Raw genomic sequence first — 21,054 nt, forward strand, 5'->3', positions numbered from 1 at the left:
GATGCTTTTCAGCAGCAGGTACTGGGAGACTTACAAGGATAGAGGGAACAATGAATGGAACCAAATACAGGCAAATCCTTGATGAGAACCAGCTTCAAACTGCAAACGACCTTAGACTGGGGTGACGATTTATGTCCAAACAGGACAATGACCCCAACAATGACCCCAACAACAAAGCAAAGCTGGATTGGCTTCAGAACAAGAATGTGAAAGTCCTTGAGTAGCCCAGCCAAAGCCCAGACTTGAATCGCATTGAAAATCTGTGGAAAGACTTGAAGATTGCTCTTCATCACTGCTCCCCAATTTATTTAACAGAGCTTAAGAAAATCTGCTCGGAATAATGGAAGAAAATCCCTAAATCCAGATGTGCAAAGCTGATACAGACATACCCAGGACAACTCAAAGCTGTAATCGCCACCAAAGGTGTTTCTACATAGTATTGACCTAGGGGTGTGAATGCTTATGTAAATTAGATTTCTAAAAACATGTTTTCACTTTGTCATTATGGAGTATTGTGTGCAGATGGACGCAAAAAATATTGCATCCCATTTTGAATTCAGGCAGTAACAAACAAAATGTAGAATAAGTCAAGGGGTATGAATACTTTCTGAAGGCACTCTACATATTGCAGCTTTAATTATAACATAGTCCTAATCAAAATAATGCTGTAAACAAATTAAGTATAGCCAGAGGAGTTGTTTCCAGCAGTAGCTTAGGCTACTTTTATTCCGGAAAAAAACAATTTAACGGCGCATTTCATAAAAAATAAACGAATAAAGCCTAATGTTGCACAAATCATTTGACAAACAGTTGAATGTTGAAGGTGACGCACAGATGATCCAGATCAGGAAAATACCCTACCTCCTGTTGGTCAGCTGCAAAGCTTGCACACAGCGCATGTTTGACTAGGGTATTGATATTGCCTGGGGTTGTTCCGCATGCAAAATGACTTGTAGATCAATGACTGTCGACACAATTACATGCTTTGTTCGACACTGAAGGAGAAGAGCAGTTGTCACAAAATATGAGGTTTGGGGTTCCTCAGACAGATGCACTTATATCTTAAACATTTGAACCAGGAACTGATGCCTATCGGTGAATCGTTACATCCCTACTATTTATTCTCAGAGCCTATACCAAGGCTGGAGACAATCATGTATTCATAAACAAAATATTGAACAACAATGTGTCCTTTGCCTGTCGGCTGTAGCATTTACTTTAAATTGTTTGAAAGGACAACTCATTTTTACATAATGCGCAGCGAGTGTTTGGCACTCGCTACAGATGGCATACGTTTTTTGGGGGTTTGAGAAAGTCACTGCAAAAGATTAAAACATTCTTCCCGCACCTCTAAAGAAATGTGATCACATTTCCCATTGCACTTTCTTTTAGAAACTAAAACATCTCCAAATCGCAGAGCAAATTGGTTTGTTTTTGTTACCATAAAAAGGTGATGGAGGGCGTTTTACAGGCGGGGTTGTAACACTTGCTCACGAGCGCACAAATATTGCATTGCTCTGATGTATCAATGAAAACATGTGCATATGTTCTAGCAACAGTTTGATAAATCCCACTAATTTGATGCTCACGCAAATTCTAGAATCTCCACATATGCCAGAATTTTGTGAGAAATGTACACATGGTTGATAAATGAGGCCCAGGACATTTTAGATAAAAAACAGTTTGCCTCTGTCAGGGCAGTCATTTTTTTTTAAATATGCAGTGTATTTTGCTAATCTTTATCAAGTGTGCCAATCATCTTGGACCTGACTGTAAAAATAATAAACACCAAAAAACATTATTGACTTGATTAAATCTACTGCCATCACCCAGTCTCTTGTATACTACAACAAAACATAATAACAACATGCATAAGACTAAAGATTGAAAACTCAACAAAAACAAACAAAAATACCCATTTCATGAGACACATTTCAGCCCTTAAGTTCTTAGAAACATCTCATAGCCCCCGTGCTTTGACCAACTGATACTGTGATGATGAGGGTGTGTCCCCCGACCCCTCCTCCTCCGCGGTTACCTCCCTTGCGTTCCCCTCAGCGTCTACCACCACCGCCGCCCTCTTCAGATCCTCATAGCGTCGCTGTCTCTCGGCCATGGCAGCGCAGGCCGCCACCACCTCATCAGACTCAAAGTCATAGTCCCGTTGGAGCTCTGGAGCGTTCAGGACCTCCCGCTGGGCCGCCTCCTCCCGCTGGGTCCGGTCCCGAGCCGCCAGTCTTTGCTGCTGTAACCTCCGTGCCCACGCCAGGTCCTCCGACCAGAGGGTGCGCTCTGACGGACACAGGTGGATCCCCACCTGGAAAGACCTCACCGCCTGTGGACAGGACGAAGACTTTGGTGGTATTTTCCTTTCTGTTAACATACTTTTATTGACTTAAAATGAACACAACACAAATGACTGGTAATGAAAGAAACATTTCATGGGGAAGATGAATGGCTTTGAAAGCAAAGGTTTCAAGGAGGGTTTGGCGATGCCAACCTTTGTCTTATCGCCATTATGTACCCATAAAACATCATGATATACGATGCTATCGACCTTATTGGCTACCCTCCAAAATAAGTAATACAAAATTGCTAAAACAACAGTTGGGCTATAGCGCTGATGAATCATGACGAAAGATGTTGTTGAAAGCCTGGGCCGAGGCTAAGTGCAGGCAACGGCAAATATTTTTGAATATTCCTTTCTGGTGGAGGAGCAGAACAGTTTTTTATGTGCCTGTGTCGGTCTGTGTGGTGCGCACATGATGGAGCAGTGACTGTCTGATGAGGAACGCGCTGTCTTAGTGAGCTAGGATATAGGCCTACTTCATGGGCTGGATAGAAGCAGTCTACCGTCGTCAGAACTGGATAATAAATGCTTAAATTTGCCTCAAAATAATAGAAAAATAAATAATATTGTTTGTTCTCGCTCTCATAAAGCTGTGATTAAGAAAAACCTATGCCTAAACTTAGACTATAGACCTTCATTCTTGTCGTTGTGGCTTTCAAAAATAACAACACCTTCGTAGGCTAGAATATTTGCAAAATAAGCTACTGTTAATAACTTGAACTTGTCTTAAAGCTTTTATGATTGGCCTAGCGGAGGATAGGTTATTGGCCATTTTGTTTTCAACCTCGCATCGAGGGATTTTGTCAACCCGCATGGATCATGTCTTTCTTAATAAGCTTAAACTTGTCATGTGATTTTTCTATAGGCCTACACTCTTGTAGGGCCAAATGTTTGTTCTCTCCCATTATGGAGAGAGAAGGGAATATAGGCCATGTTTTTTTTAAACAGCTAGACAAGATAGTGTCCGTTATATATATATATATAAAAAAACATGGCCTATACTTTTTAGGATATAGCCTAATGCCCATGCATCTGACAAAAAGAGAGAGAGATCAACAATATTTTCTGACTGGATTTGTTCACTGCTTTGGTGGAATTCTCAGCTGTGCCTGGTCTACATTCCTCCCTTGCATTCTGTAGGCTATATAACATATTATTGAAATAGGCTATAGTAATTATGAATAGGCAAATTACTCGTAATGTCACTTGTGTGTTGCCCTGCGAGACGTCGCAAGACATGATTGGTGCCAGTCATGTTCAATTAAGCTAAACCATCGTCTGTCACATTACGACGTCGTCACCATTGTCAATGGCTGTCGTCTAGCATCGCCGATAGACCATACGATCGTAATATCGGTCAACTCTAGTGTCAAGCATTTACGTGACAATTGAAGAATCTTAATGAGTTAAAAAAAAAACTGCTTTGGTTGTCGCTAGGGGTCCTGTTTCTATGTACATTGCTAGTGAATGGCCATCTGTCCCTTTCACAGTGAATGGGGTGCAGGTGTCTTGAAATAGGAATCAAGGAGATTTTGTTAAGGGAAGGTCTCTAACATACCTTTATATTTTCAAATGGGCTGGTTTATGTATTTTTTATACTACTGGCCGGGAAAAATTCAGGGCTATGCTTTGATATCGAATACCTATTTATTCAACTGTTAGAGCAGAGCTAAATCAACTGATTTATGAGTTAAAGGAGTATTGGGTGTGGTTGAACACAATGCCAACCGAGAGGCAGCTCCACTACTATAGGGAAAGACATACGCTGCCGGTTCATATTGCAAATCAAAGATCACTCTACCAGACGGTATACAGTAAATAACCTTTGTACCACATCCTGTCAAAAATGGTGTACAACTAAAAGACAAAGGAATCACATGATTTGTGAAGACGGAACTGTTAAAGTAGTTTAATATCTACGTTCCGTAACAGATACGTTCAAAAGGATCCGTACGCAAGTCTGGCGTACAGTATATGCATAATCATTTCCTCTAATTTGATGATGCGAGGAAGCATGCGTATGTCAACAATGTAGCTGTAGTCTATCAGTATGTCAGCTACGTCAAGAACAAAACTTTTCCCCGTCACAATTGTTTCAGTATAGAGATTTACTGCGTCATTATTCCGGTCTCCATCATTCATCTGACCTGGCAGAAGTACATCGATTTACACATTATCGTCTAACGGAGGAGAAGAAATCCTACTTCGCACAGTAATGGGGTTAATAAATCAAACAATCTACCACTAAGTGATGATATCTATGAGTTCGAAAATTACAGCTGATCGTGAAGGAAATGAGTTGAATAGCCTACCATTAGAAATGCATTGCTGAATCCCTTCTAGCTATCTCCGACCAAACTCATTAACAACAAACTTTTTGTTATGGTGATGAGTTCCAAGATGGGGCTGTGGCTGGGCACCTCCTCCTCCAAGCCTAAAAGCTTTTCACAGCAGTAGATTAATGAGACAAGATATATACAATTTTATTTAATTTGATAATTAGGTAACTGTCCCATGGGTATTTCCACCAGGGAAAACTCTAGGCCCTAGTTATAGATTCCTGTTCCCATATGTTGTGAAGCCACTCTCTCATGCACTCTACCTTTCTCTTCTGCTCTCTCCTACTCCCTTGCTCCCTTTCTCACTACTACTTCAGAGCAGAGAAGAAAGCTAAGCACTTCCCCAGTACCTGTCCTGAGCACCATGATGTAGGCAGCATGCTACTCACACTGAGCCCCAGGATCACGTTCCATCCATGGGAAAGAAGACCGTTGCCAGTGCCTGGCCAACATAGACTCCGGCCCCAGGCCAAGGATGTGTCACGCGTCAAACGGGGAAGCATTTAATGAAAAGTAAAAGGGAGTAAAAAAAAGGAGCATAGATCATTTCCCCTCTTATATTCCTGAGGGTCCAAACAAGACCACGATGTGATTCAAAGTGGTGAAGTGATTTTACAAGCCACCATTACAGGGCTCCACAACCACACCCTGACTTTTATGGTCTGTATCTGTATGTTAAATGGATGGGACTTGCAACTTTCTGCCACTCTCTAATAAAGGAAACCTCAGCTCTTATTAGGCCAACATTCCTGAAAGAGACTGGTTTGGTTTCCCCAACTGGCAAAGGTATGCAAACAAAAATACCATAAAGGCTAAGTCAAGTGAAACTGCCAAGAAGAACCAGAGTTTTGACAAATTAACTCAGGCAAGTCGAGACTCATATGATAAATGGTTTGTATTCGCACAACTCTTTCAAAAGCATAGTTTTCTCAAGGGTGGAATTAGGTCCTCTGTGCTCCTTAGTTTATTACAACAATAATTCCCCAACCAATTGACAAAACCGTCCCTTAGTTCTAAGAGCCTGCTTTTGTTATAACCTCCATCTAAAAATTGGATGATTTATTATTATAGCATTATTATAGTTAGGGGTGTAACAGTAGATGTGTTCATACTGAAGCGTTCAGTATGGGGATCTAGGTTCAGTCTGCTCTGTGAACCCGAATGAATACATAAAATAACAATTTAAAACCCTAGGCCCATAGGCTACGCCTACGCTGTATTGTATGACTTGAGTAAATCTGAGCTGAATTTTTTTTTTAATGCTATTCCGTTAAAACTAGAGCCTATGCGCACGTTGTAATCGAAATTCAAATCTTAATTGCCACATTTCAAACATGTCCTTTTTGAGGCGCAGCCAGGAACATGTTCTGTACGATGGCGAGTGGTGGGGTCGATAAACCAAGAGGATTCTCCATCATCGTTTAAATCTCCAGTTTGGGAATATGTTGGTTTCCCAGCAGATTAGAGAGAGTATGTGGCCACTGCTGGTTTAGTGAACCGTTAGACACCTAATTATAGCACATATGCCATTAAGCGTCAATTCCGGGCACTAGGTAAAGAGAAATAGAGAAAAGGAAAAATAAATGCCAGAAAAAAAGAAGGAAACAGACTAAGAGAAAACGGAAAGGTAGATAGAAAAGAGAGAGAAAAGCAAACATGAAAAAACAAACAGGAGACTTGAATATGTGATGCAGGAGATCACTGCGCCAGTCCATGTGCAAACATGGCACTACTCAAACATGTCGATGCACACAATGTCCTGAAACTTGACTGAACAAGCCCCTCTTAAAATAGACTGGCACTTTCTCCTCTCCTCCTCATACCTATCCATTATATGTATTGGAAGTGTGTATATATTTGGCGAGCTTCAGCTCAGGCAATTTTCAACACTTCCCATTGTTGTTTTGGGTACACTTCTGACAGTTCTGTTGCCCTGGGACATTGGAGATGGAGAGATGTACACAGTGCCATTAGCCATAGGGTTTCTGAGTTCAGCAAGGTGTTTTTTTCTCTCCTATCTAAACAGCAGAGGAGTAGTCTAACTGTGATCCAGCCAGTTTTCATACAGATACAGTGGCAATTTGAGCATGTAAAGCATGTAAATCTTAATGGGGCAAACTAAAACATTTTTTTTTTTTAGATGCATTCCAGAAAAGCCACTACACAACACTAAACTATAGATTAATTACACTATAAATGGTGACAAATGGTGCCCACAAACTGTTAGGGCCGACATAAAGCATTCCCAACAGCAAAGTCCCAACAGCAGTACCAACACCTTACCACTGCTACACCTGGCTATCAGCACAGCTTTGTCTGGCAGCAAAATGGTTCATTCAGCCTAATGTATTTCCTTTTACAAACACATAGCTGATATGGCTGACTTGCTTAAACAAATGTTGTTTCTACTGACAATTGAGATGTACAAACTACGGCATAAGGGTACGACGAGCGCATAAGAGGCAATCCGTAATTCCGATTGAGACATTAATGAGCGAGGTAGGACAGATGTAGTCAATATAACTATTTGTTCAGCACTTTTGAAATGTACAGCGACAGAATTTAGAACATGGGCCGTTCTTACAGTATTCTCAGTATTCTCCCTGCACACCAAGTTAGAACCGTATGATAAATACAGGGGGCATATAAGCAGACAATGAAAGCATTTACAATATTCAATGATTACATTTATCTAAAACAGGCTATATCAAATCAAAGTTTATTTGTCACATGCGACCAATACAACAGGTGTAGACCTTACAGTGAAATGCTTACTTACAGGCTCTAATCAATAGTGCAAAAAAAAGAAATGTGTGTGTGTAGGTAAGTAAAGAAATAAAACAACAGTTAAAAAGACATTTGAAAATAAGAGTAGCAAGGCTATATATAGACACCGGTTAGTCAGGCTTATTGAGGTAGTATGTACATGTAGATATGGTTAAAGTGACTATGCATATATGATGAACAGAGAGTAGCAGTAGCGTAAAAAGAGGGGTTGGCAGGTGGTGGGACACAATGCAGATAGTCCGGTTAGCCAATGTGCGGGAGCACTGGTTGGTCAATTGAGGTAGTATGTACATGAATGTATAGTTAAAGTGACTATGCATAGATAAACCGAGAGCAGCGGGGGGTGGCAGGGGGAGGTCACACAATGCAAATAGTCCAGGTAACCATTTGGTTACCTGTTCAGGAGTCTTATGGCTTGGGGGTAAAAAGTGTTGAGAAGCCTTTTTGTCCTAGACTTGGCACTCCAGTACCACTTGCCATGCGGTAGTAGAAAGAACAGTCTATGACTGGGGTGGCTGGGGTCTTTGACAATTTTCAGGGCCTTCCTCTGACACCGCCTGGTGTAGAGGTCCTGGATGGCAGGCAGCTTTGCCCCAGTGATGTACTGGGCCGTACGCACTACCCTCTGAAGTGCCTTGCGGTCGGAGACCGAGCAATTCTCGGGTATAGGCTACATGTGCACCACCAAGTCAGAACAGTAGGTGAAATTAATAGGGGAAAGGGACCACATTATTAGGGTGAGGCACATAGGCTACTAACAGCTTACTACACAACATACACTTAGTATTACTTTCTTAGCTACAGTGTACATATCTCCCTGGCATCTTACATCATTTATGCAGCAGCATACAAGACATTTTTGAACTCACCTTGTTGTGCTGTGCTCACTTGAACAGGAAGGTGGCGCGGCGGTCCTTCATGGGCAAATCTTGTCATCAAACTTTTGTCATCTGGAATTTCTTTGGATTTATGGTGCTGGGAACTCGGTAAAAAAAACAAAGTCGAATCATCATGACGTCAGCGATCTTCAGGTCGGAACTCTAGAAAGAGGCCAGAGTTCCCGACTTACAATTCAGAGTTGGATGACTGTACAAAACGTATTTTCCCAGACGGAGGTTTCTTTCTCCCGAGTTCCCAGTTGTCTTGAAGTCAGATTTCCCAGTTCTGAGTTTACAGTTGTTTTGAGCGCGGCAGAAGTCATGCTGGATTGACAGATTAAACATTGGCCAATGTTCATCCTTTTAAGCTTGGAAAAGAGACCCTTAAACCCAGACCTTGGACCACAACTCAATTGTCAGTAAAAACCACATTTGTTTAAGCAAGTCAGCCACATCAATGTTTTTTTTTTTTTTTTTTTTTTTTTTTTTTTAAAGGCAGGTAAGAAAGACCCAGAGTTAACTCTGCTGCAGAGAGTTACCAGCTTCAGAAATTGCAGCCCAAATAAATGCTTCAGAGTACACGTAACAGACACATCAACATCAACTGTTCAGAGGAGACTGCGTGAATCAGGCCTTCATGGTCGAATTGATGCAAAGAAACCACTACTAAAAGGACACCAATAATAAGAAGAGACTTGCTTGGTCCAAGAAACACAAGCAATGGACATTAGACTGGAGGAAATATGTCCTATTGTCTGATAAGTCTAAATTCGAAATGTTTGGTTTCAAGTGCCATGTCTTTGTGAGACGCATGTGTTGTTCCCACCGTGAAGCATGGAGGAAGAGGTGTGATGGTGTGGGTGCTTTGCTGGTGACACTGTCAGTTATATATTTAGAATTCAAGGCACACTTAACCAGCATGGCTACCACAGAATTCTGCAGTGATACGCCATCCCATCTGGTTTATTTTTCAACATGACAATGATCCAACACACCTCCAGACTGTGTTAGGGCTATTTGACCAAGAAGGAGAGTGATGGCGTGCTGCATCAGATGACCTGGCCTCTACAATCACCTGACCTCAACCCAATTGAGATGGTTTTGGATGAGTTGGACCGCAGAGTGAAGGAGAAGCAGCCAACAAGTGCTCAACATATGTGGGAACTTAAAGACTGTTGGAAAAGCATTCCATGTGAAGCTGGTTGTGAGAATGCCAAGAGTGTACAAAGCTGTCATCAAGGCAAAGGGTGGCTACTCTGAAGAATCTCAAATATAAAATATATTTGAATTGTTTAACACTTTTTTGGTTACTACATGATTCGATGTGTGTTATTTCATAGTTTTGATGTCTTCACTATTATTCTAATGCAGAAAATAGTAAAAATTAAGAAAAACCCTTGAATAAGTATGTGTGTCCAAACTTTTGACTGGTACTGTGTATATATATATATTTTTGTTTAAGCTAAAAAGGTGCCCCACCTGCCCTGAATGACGGGTCGCCACTGAGTGGAAAACATAATTATTCACCCCCTTTGGATTTGTTCACATTTTGTTGTGTTACAAAGTGGGATTAAAAAATATTTAGTTGTGATTTTTTTTTATTGATCTACACAAAATTCTCCATCATGTCAAATTAAAAAGAAATTTCAATATCTCAAATACCCTCTTTGCATTAGTATTCACTCCCTTTTTTTTAGGAAAGCGTCTTAATTCTAGAGTCAAATTTGGTTTAACAAATTACATAATAAATTACAATAGGGATTGAGATGATTTTTGAATGACTGACTACCCCTTTCTCTGGCCCCCAAATACTGAATTTCAAGCACATATTCAACTATAAAGAAGAGGTAGCTTGTTGAACGCCTCAAAGAAGGGCATTGATTGGTAGATGGGTAACAATAACAAATCAGATATTTAATATCTCCTTAAGCATGGTCAAGTTAATAATTATGCTGGGGATGATGTATTAAACCAACTAGACACATCAAAAGATACAGTCGTCCATCTGAAATGAGCTGCAGGACAGGAAGGAAACTGCTTAGGGATGTCACCATGAGGCCAGTGGTAATTTTAAAACAGCTACAGAGTTCAATGGCTGTGATGGAAGAAAACTGAGGATGGATCAACAACATTGTAGTGACTCCACAATTGACAGTGAAAATAAAAATATACAGAATTTAAAAACAACACATTAAAGTAATACTGCAAAAGGAATAAACCGTTTTGGCTAAATGCAAAGCCTTATATTTGGGGGAAATCCAGAAACACATCACTGAGTAACTGCCTCCTTATTTTCAAGCATGGTGGTGGTTGCTTCATGGTATGGTTATGCTTGACATAAGCAAATACTCTGGAGTTATTCAGGATAAAAATAAATGGTCTGGAACTAAGCACAGGCAAAATCCCACAGGAAAACCTACTTCAATCTACTTTACACCAGACACTGGGAGACGAATGTAACTTTCAGCAGGACAATAATAACCTACAACACAAGGCCAAATCAACATTGGCATTGATTACCAAGAAGACAGTTAATGTTCCTGAGTGGCCAAGTTACAGTTCTGACTTAAATCTGCATGGCAAGACTTGAAAATTGCTGTCTTGCCATTATCGCCAACACCTTGACAGAGCTTGAATAATTTTGAAAAGAACAAATGGGCAAATATTGCACAATCCAGGTGTGCAAAGCTCTTAAAGACTTACCCATGAAGACTCACAGCTGTAATCACAGCCAAAGGTGATTCTAACATGTATTAACTCAGGAGTGTGAATACTTTTCATTCATCTTTAAAAAATGTTATAACTGTTCTTCCACTTTGACATTAGACTATGGTGCTTAGATTATTGACAAAAAATGATAATTAAATCCTTTTTAATCCCATTTTGTAACAATAAAATGTGAAGAAATCCAAGGGGGTAAATACTTATGATACCCACTGTACAGAGAGGTTCAGGTGAGCACTGTTGGGCACTTCAAGTAGTCTTCCATGCCCCGGGCACTTGGATGTGCTTCAAAAGAAGAGCCACTTTATTACACAGAGAACAGGGAACAGTTATAAATAGGAGCTCAGGGTAATGACTGGCACATTAGTGTATGTGGGGATGACAGACAAGCTAGGGCCACTTCTCTGCAGACTCACCTCCCTACAGTGGACTGAAACCTAACATGAGATACAGATGCATTACACACAGTTGTTCACTTAAACCTTGCATTGATGTCAAAGGGAGAAGTGCATTATGCACTAATATCTTTGTTTTTATGCGCCTGGATCTCAAGTTAGGCTACCTAGTTGTGCATAAAACACAACTTGAATGCTTGTCACACTACAGCGCAAAACCTACCCGGGCCAACCAAGCTGGCCTGATTACATATTCTCCATAGTTACTCAAAAGGACCATGTGAAAAGAAAATATCCAAGACAGCACAGTTTGTTTAGGGCTGACACAATAGTATGACAAATGTGCGGTAATACTGACCAGGTCCACCTCTCCCAGACTAAGCTGGGCACGGCCCAGTGTCTGCCAGCCCTCCCACCACAGGGGGTGGAGCTTCACAGCCATCTCTGCTGCCTGCACCGCCGGGAACACCTCTTGCAGGACGGTCAGCACCTGCAGGTCAAGGTTCAGAGTGCAATGGTCAAACAAACTGCTTAAAGGCTCATAATATGTCGCACCAACATGAAAATAAATAGTGTGTGTATATGTGTTGTCTTGGGGTTGCGGGATTAAAAAAATATATACATGTATTTAAGAGTCATACTGGGAATATGACTGATTGGAAATGTGTGAGCTGTTATTTATAACTTCTCACTGTTCCCTGTTCAATAATGCACCATTTTATACATTTTTCATAAAATTGTAATAACTACCATGACATGACATTATTGAACAGGGAACACTGAAAAGTTATAAACAAGAGCTCAGAGTAATAGCTCAGTCAGGATTGTGAAGATGGATTGTTTATTTTTAGAAAAATAAAATGCATTTTCAGACAGTGAGATGCACACCTCCACAATCAGTGACAGAGATATCCGAGGCCTGTTTGTCAGTTCAGCAGAGTCAGCAGGAAATGAGATCACAGCACTCGGCACCAAAGGATTGATCGCTATGCGTGCCTGGCCTGCGTATGTACCCATCCTTCTGCGTGTGTGATAGAGGAGCCAGTCCTAGTGATGTGCCTCTGGGTGATTCCTCACAAAACCAGGACAAAAAAAGACCATCATTTGGGGGATTTTCACAAAATTTCATCCAAAGCATGGTCATTTCGAGGAAGGATTGTTGACATATATTTTACATTTGTATCTAAAAGCATGATTGAGAAATAATGAATTGAAGTTGGAATATTGTTGACATTTTGTCCTTAGCCAGGCCTCCTTTAAGACTCCTTAATGTTTCATCTGTAAGTGCTACAAAGCAAGAATCGGTTTCATATGAAGCTTTGCCGGTGTCCTGTGTGAATTTAAATATGCTCTCTCTAATTCTCTCTTTCTCTCTTTCTTTCTTTCTCTCGGAGGACCTGAGCCCTAGGACCATGCCTCGGGACTACCTGGCATGATGACTCCTTGCTGTCCCCAGTCTACCTGGCCATGCTGCTGCTCCAGTTTCAACTGTTCTGCCTGCGGCTACGGAACCCTGACCTGTTCACCGGACGTGCTTGTTGCACCTTCGACAACTACAATGATTATTATTATTTGACCATGCTGGTCATTTATGAACATTTTAACATCTTGACCATGTTCTGTTATAATATCCACCCGGCACAGCCAGAAGAGGACTGGCCACCCCTCATAGCCTGGTTCCTCTCTAGGTTTCTTCCTAGGTTTTTGGCCTTTCTAGGGAGTTTTTCCTAGGGAGTTTTTCCTAGCCACCGTGCCTCTTTCACATGCATTGCTTGCTGTTTGGGGTTTTAGGCTGGGTTTCTGTACAGCACTTTGAGATTTCAGCTGATATACGAAGGGCTATATAAATAAATTTGATTTGATTTGATTTGCAATATGAGTAGTACTTTGATTTCACCCAAAAAATTACATGAATTAATAAATATTGAAAAATATATAGAGTAATTTTGAAAAATCTACCATTTTTGATTAGTCAAATGTTTTATTATATTGAGCATAATATACTCTACAGGCATTTCAAAGTTTGAGAGTAGGATCTCTGCTAATTTTAAAGTTATGGCCCATTTTATACAGATTGACATAGTAGGCAATGTAATCTTGCATAGCCATACCTCCAAATCATGTTGTTGTCACGCCTCCTTTGGAGTATTTTGAATTTGTCAAAACGGCTCACATGGTCTGCTGGCTTCCAGCGGCAAAATTTGATTTGATGTTACATTTTAACAACCCTCCCCCAAATGGCCGTAGAAGAGGTATTTCGTGTTGTTTGTCACCGGGTAGGACACATTTTGCAGAGTTGTTGCTTATGTTAGTTTGCAACATTGCAGAAAACGGAAGAAAACCTGGAGGAAAAACTGAATTGTTTTATCAGAAGTGTGCTCTATACACAAAATCTAGTCGAAGGCAAAGAGCTGTTATGGCGTGTCTACCTACAGCAGAGATACAGCCGCAGGCTGATTTTTTCTTGAGCTGAAGGTCAGAGGGCCAGAACATAATTACAAATTAGCCACAAGAAGCCCAAACATATATAATATTTGACCAAAACATAATAATTTCAAACCTTGCTTACATTTGTATACGATCCCATACACTGAGTTGACAGTTTATTAGGTACATCACCCTGTTCACAAAAATGGTTCTCTCCAACAGACAGTGAGTCACAGCGCCGTGGCTTGTTATATAAAGCAGGCAGACAGGCATCGAGGCATTCAGTTACTGTTCGATTGAACGTTAGAATGGGCAAAACGAGTGACCTAAGAGACTTTGAGCATGGTATGATCATTGCTGCCCGGCGCACAGGTTCCAGTATCTCAGAAATAGCCAGCCTCCTGGGCTTTTCGTGCACAACAGTGTCTAGGGTTTTAGCGAGAATGGTGTGACAAAAGTAAAACATTGAGTCAGCGGCTGTCTGTGGGCGAGAACAGCTTGTTGATGAGAGGTCGAAAGAGAATGGCAAGAATCGGGCAAGCTAACAGTCGGGCCACAAACAGGCAAATAACGGTGCAGTATAACAGTGGTGTGTAGAACGGAACAACTCGTCAGTCCTTGTCACGGATGGGCTATTGCAGCAGACGACCACACCTGGTTCCACTCCTATCAGCTAAAAACAAGAAGAAGTGGCTTCAGTGGGCACATGATCACCCAGCCTTGTCTCAGAGAATTTCGTATTATTCTTTACGTAAATCCAGGACACTCCATTTAGTATATGTTACGTTTCATATAGTACGCATAAATTTGTGGATGTCCATCAATCATTTTGCATGATATGTTACGAATTACAATTCTTATCATATGTTATGAATTTGCTAAAATGTACAATATGTTGCAAATTTGAAAATCGTACAATATGTTACCAATGTGCAAAATGTAATTAATTCCAATTTGTTGTGGCTAATGTTAGCTAGGCTAAGGGTTAGGATTAAGGTTAGGAGTTAGGTTAAAGGAATACTTCGGGATTTTGGCAATGAGGTAATTACTAGAAGATACCCATAGAATTCCAGTAATTGTGCTAATGCTAGTTAGCATTGGCTCGTGAAACTACCGCTAACTTCCTTCATACCGGACAGAAAAACATGATAATGGTATCCACAAGTTCATCTGACTCCAGGGAAGTAGATAAAGGGCCTCACTGCCAAATTCCCATAGTATCCATTTAAAGGTATAAGATTAGGGGAAGGGTTCGATAACACGCTAAGTAGTTGCAAAGTGGCTAAAAAGTAGTAAATGCACTTAACAAAAAAATAAACATGCAACAATTTCAAAATGTTTACTAAATCACAGTTTATATAAGGAAATCAGTCAAATGAAATTAATTAATTAGGCCATAATCTATGGATTTCTCCATTCGCTATTTAAGTGCATAGATGACATGTATATTTTCCCCCAGACACTGTTTCGAGAAAGGTGCATGATAATGGTCCATTCTAAATCAAAACAAATATTATTTAGAATACATAAACATATATTATATTTATATTTAAACATACATTATTTAGAATACATAAAGACAAGATTAAATCAAGAATAGTCTGATGGGTAACAATATTAGCCTATCACTTGTGAATTATATATTTTCACTTGTGAATGATGCCCAGAGTAAGACAAGAAATATATATATATTTTTTGGGCTACTTTTTCTAATTATAGTCACACACCTCATGTAGCCTAACCCATACAGTGCATTGGGAAAGTATTCAGACCACTTCTCTTTTTCCACATTTTGTTACGTTACAGCCTTATTCTAAAATGAATCACATCGATTTTTTTTCTCATCAATCTGCACACAATACCCCATAATGACAAAGCGAAAACAGGTTTTTAGAAATGTTTGCACATTAAAAAATATAAAACAGAAATAACTTATTTACATAAGTATTCAGACCTTTTGCTATGAGACTCGAAATTCAGCTCATGTGCATCCTGTTTCCATTGATTATTCTTGAGATGTTTCTACAACTTGATTGGAGTCCACCTGTGGTAAATTAAATTGATTGGACATGATTTGGAAAGGCACACACCTGTCTATATAAGGTCCCACAGTTGACAGTGCATGTCAGAGCAAAAACCAAGCCATGAGGTTAAAGGAAATGTTCATAGAGCTCTGAAACAGGATTGTGTCTAAGGAACAGATCTGGGGAAGGGTACCAAAAAATGTCTGCAGCATTGAAAGTCCCTAAGAACACAGTGGCCTCCATCATTACTAAATGGAAAAAGTTTGGAAACACCAAGACTCTTTCTAAAGCTGGACGCCAAGCCAAACTGAGCAATCGGGGGAGAATGGCCTTGATCAGGGAGGTGACTAAGAAACTGATGGTCACTCTGACAGAGCTCCTCTGTGGAGATGGAAGAACCTTACAGAAGGATAACCATCTCTGCAGCACTCCACCAATCATGTATTTATGGTAGAGTGGCCAAACGGAAGTTTCTTTAGACTTGTCTAAGATAAATTATGGATTTATTGTGAAGGTGTAGGCTATATTGCATGGATTTATTAGACTTTTTCAAATGTAGATGTTCCAAAGGTCTGCATCAGTGGCTTGTAGGGAAGCCAGGAGATGCTAAATGTGTTTATGTTAATTAAGTCAATTACCATGACACCGGCAGTTATTTGCTTGATGAAATGTTGTGACTGCCACAGCCATTGTCAAATATCTTTAAAAAAAAAGTATGGGCATGGATCAGAAAACCAGTCAGTATATGGTGTGACCATCATTTGCCTCATGCAGCGCGACATCTCCTTCGCATAGAGTTGATCAGTCTTGTGGCCTATGGAATGTTGTCCCACTCCTCTTCAATGGCTGTGCGAAGTTGCTGGATATTGGTGGGAACTGGAACACGATGTCGTACATGTCAATCCAGAGCATCCCAAACATGCGCAATGGGTGACATGTCTGGTGAGTATGCAGGCCATGGAAGAACTGGGACATTTTCAGCTTCCAGGAATTGTGTACAGATCCCTGCGACGTGCATTATCATGCTAAATTAATCAAATGGCCACCCGGACTATTTACACTGACCCCCCCTTTGTTTTTACACTGCTGCTACTCACTCTTTATTATCTATGCATAGTCACTTTACCCCTACCTTCATGTACAAATTACCTCGACTAACCTGTACCCCCGCACAATGGTCTGTGGTTGTGAGGCCAGTTAGACTTACTGCCAAATTCTCTAAAACGATGTTGGAGGTGGCTTATGGTAGAGAAATTAACATTACATTTTCTGGCAACAGCTCTGGTGGGCATTCATGCAGTCAGCATGCCAATTGCACGCTCCCTCAAAACTTGAGACATCTGTGGTATTGTGTTGTGTGACAAAGCTGCACATTTAGAATGCCGTTTTAGTGTCCCTAGCGCAAGGTGTAATGACCATGCTGTTGATGAGATTTGAACACCCAACCTTTGCAGGTTGCTAGTGTTTTGCGTTATATGCACACCCATCCAACCACCCTCCTTTAGTTTTGCCTTAAGTAACCATCTGTCTCATGTAATCATACCAAAAGTAACAAATCATACTAATTTGATTGTCCTGGATTTACATTTACTATGTTATGTCTAGTCTATGAGGGGCGGTAGGCTGCCTAGTGGTTAGAGCATTGGGCCAGTAACCGAAAGGTTGCTGGAACGAATCCCCGAGCTGACAATGTAAAAATCTGTTGTTCTGCCCCTGAACAAGCCAGTGTTCACTGTTCCTAGGCCGTCATTGTAAATAACAATTTGTTCTTAACTGACTTGCCTAGTTAAATAAAAGGTTAAATAAAAAATAAAACAAAAATATGAGACCAGGCTGGATCACCAACACTGGACAATTGAGGAGTGGAAAAACATTTCCTGATCCGACGAATCCCAGTTTCTGTTGGGTCATGCTGATGACACAGTCACGATTTGGCGTAAGCAGTACGAGTCCATGGCCCCATCCTGCCTGGTGTGGGGAATATTTTCCTGGCACACGTTAGGCACCCTGGTACTAATTGAGCAACGTTTCCATGACCCAAATAATTCAGGCTGTTCTGGAGGCAAATGGCAGTCTGACCCGGTACTAGATGAGTGTACCCAATAAACTGGCCATTGAGTGTATACTTTGATACAGAGTTCCAAAATAAAAATGGACTTGGAGCTGATTTCCTGGTGTTTTACAGTCTTTTAAGTCCAACAACAAAAAAGCGCCATGACACCAATTTTTGCTTTGTAGCACCTACAAATTAAACAATATTGGGACTTAAAGGAGGCTTGGGTAAGGCCAAAATGTCACAAATATTACAACCTCAATAAATGTTTTCTCAATTATGCTTTAAGATCAAAATGTCAAATATATGCTAACAATCCTTCCTCCAAAATAAATATTTTAAGGATTACATTTCGTAAAAATCATGGTATTTTTTTTGTCCTGGTTTAGTGAGGAATCACCCCTCTGGAAAACGTATTGGTCCTGACATTATAGTGCAGTCCTACGGTCTATGTTATGTATTAAATTCAGCAACGGCAGGCGAGCTACGGCAGGATCCTGGTAAATGACCTGTTATTACAATACAAATGAGGGTCAGAGTACTGGCCATAATACACAGCGACCTCCAGTGACACACTGCTAATGACTCCATCTGTCTCTGGACTGCAGACCACAGGAGCTACCATTCTTGTAATGTACTGAGGTAGAAAGGGCGGGCCCAGAGAGGACGTGCTCAGGAAGAAAATAGTGACTCCATAAGTGAATGTCTAAGACATAAAAAAAAAATCTATGTTGTGTATTAGAGATGATACAGGTTAGAAAGTGAGGAAATAAATGGTGGATGAGTCTTTGTAACAAAACTCAAATCTCTTGGGTTCAAATTTTGTCCGTTCTGTGATTTATGTTGACTGTTTTTCTAAGGCAAACGTTATATTCAATGGACAATAAAGTTTGTCCTCATCATTCATGCTCTCATGCAGCCTAACAGAAAGACATCAGCGAAGTGGTGACATGGCTGCAATGGGATCGATTTCATGCCAACCAATCAAAACTTTAAAGGAACAAAGTGACGAACACACAAAAGGACCAGGCGTTCATATGCGAGCGTGACGGATGGACAAACAGACAGACAGAGAGGACTGTGAGCATCACAGAGAAACTGAGTGAGTTAAAGGGAGGAACGTGATGGGAGGAAGTGAATGGCAAATATCAGAGTTGTGTCTTCATGCCAGTCGTCCTGGCTCTGAGAGAGCCATCTAACCTCCGAGACAGACTCTTATAGCTGGTCTTGCAGCAAGTGCAGAATGTCCAAAAGAAAGAGACTGGACTAATGGGGACATATATTTTTATTACACCGACCAGTCAGACTATTCATGTGTAATGAAACGCATCAGAATATAACTTAATGAGGGAGGGAAATGTCTCCTCCGCTACACAGCACACAAGTAGATGTCTGTGTGTTTGTGACCCTGTTTGTGTCCCTTCTAAAGCATGTATGTAGCAGTCAAAAATGCAGTCGAGGACATGAGGACTGAGTTATAAAACATTTAAAAACACACACTTCATGAGTAAAAGAACATGATATTACATTTCCCTAAAGAAGGTAATAACGGAAGCTTTCATTATTTGCCACATAGGTCACGTAATGAATTTCTACTCAGATGTCATATCATGGTTAATAATGTCAACCATTAAAAGCGTTGCGGGAGAATGTTTACTGGAAAGGTTAAGGCTATAACGAGAAAGATAATTGTGTTACGAGTATGTCAGGGGACATGTGGTGTGACTACATCACAGTCGGGTTTAGATAGCTTCTCTATGATTACCCCCCCACACACACATCACATTTCTGTTGGCTAGCTAGCCTAATCTCTACTCTCAATGACACCTAGGAAAGAGGGGAGGGAGGGACAGAGAGTGAAATGGTCAAATAGACCATTTGAAATGAAATTGTATCCTCCACTTACTGTCCTCATATAAAGAGATTCACTTTCAAATCTCAAGCTGCGTAGTTTCTCTCTTAACAGCGGGTCATTATGAAAGACCGTTTTCCGTGTCCAATGGCTGTGTTTTTCATGGCAAAACTCAAGTACACAAATGGTCCTAGAACTAACTTATCTTCTGACAGCCTAAAGCAGGGATGGGAAACTTTGATGGGGGTGGGGGACACAAAAACATCTGAACTCATCATGAGGGGCCGCAGTGGCTTGGGGGTCTGCGTACCCACATCCATACCCACACATGCAGTCAGAGCCGGCCCTAGCCTTTTGGGGGCCCTAAGTGAAATTTTGTTTTAGAGTTAATTTCCTGCAATTCTACACATTTTGCCATGGGCAGAGAGAAGATTTTGTAATTTTTAACAAATGTCATGAAATGCAACAAAAATTGCCATGAGGCGTAGAGAAAGATTAGCAGTTTTACAGCTAATTTCCTGCAATTATACACATTTTGCCATAGGGTGGAGAGAAATGTTTGCCGTTTTTAATATGATATCTGAGTGAGAGTGACTAACAAATTCAATGGGGGCCCTCCGGTCAGTAATTACATAGCTGGCTAGACTAATTTACCAAACTACATTTTTTTCGCTGACGTGGGCTAATTGAGTGAATGTTAGTGACTGACGTGAGAAAAACAGCTGATGCACAGCCACATTTCGAAATTGCACCTTGTGTATTCTACTATTCTAACACTCAACAGTAAGTTGAGACCCCGACGGAGTCCCCCCAAAATATATATACAGTGCCTTCAGAAAGTATTCAGACCCCTTGACTTTTTCCACATTTTGTTACAGTACAGCCTTATTGTAAAATTGATTAAATTGTTTTTGTCCCCCCTCACCAATTTACACACAATACCCCATAATGACAAAGGAAAAACAGGTTTTCAGAAATGTTTCCTAATAATGATTCAGACCCTTTACTCAGTACTTCGTTGAAGCACCTGTGGTCCAACTCATCCCAAACCATCTCAATTGGGTTGAGGTCGGGTGATTGTAGAGGCCAGGTCATCTGATGCAGCACTCCATCAGTCTCCTTCTTGGTCAAATAGCCCTTACACAGCCTAGAGGTGTGTTGGGTCATAGTCCTGTTGAAAAACAAATGATTGTCCCACTAAGCGCAAACCAGATGAGATGGCGTA

The 21,054-nt window shown here is 40.7% G+C and overlaps 1 protein-coding gene across 1 annotated transcript in view; it reads right to left on the reverse strand.

Annotated features, from left to right (window-relative positions):
• Positions 1-307: 307 nt before the first annotated feature.
• LOC115203856 (tetratricopeptide repeat protein 33-like) overlaps positions 308-21,054 on the reverse strand; it is a 42,203-nt gene continuing 21,456 nt past the window's right edge. Inside the window, exons 5-6 of the mRNA XM_029768905.1 lie at positions 11,832-11,963; positions 308-2,335 (exon numbers count right to left, since the gene is read on the reverse strand). Coding sequence (XP_029624765.1) covers positions 1,961-2,335; positions 11,832-11,963 — 507 coding nt within the window. The 3' untranslated portion in view covers positions 308-1,960. The remainder of the gene's footprint in view (positions 2,336-11,831; positions 11,964-21,054) is intronic.

The sequence above is a fragment of the Salmo trutta genome, chromosome 12 (genome assembly GCF_901001165.1).
Source record: "Salmo trutta chromosome 12, fSalTru1.1, whole genome shotgun sequence".
In the NCBI taxonomy this organism is placed as follows: domain Eukaryota; kingdom Metazoa; phylum Chordata; class Actinopteri; order Salmoniformes; family Salmonidae; genus Salmo; species Salmo trutta.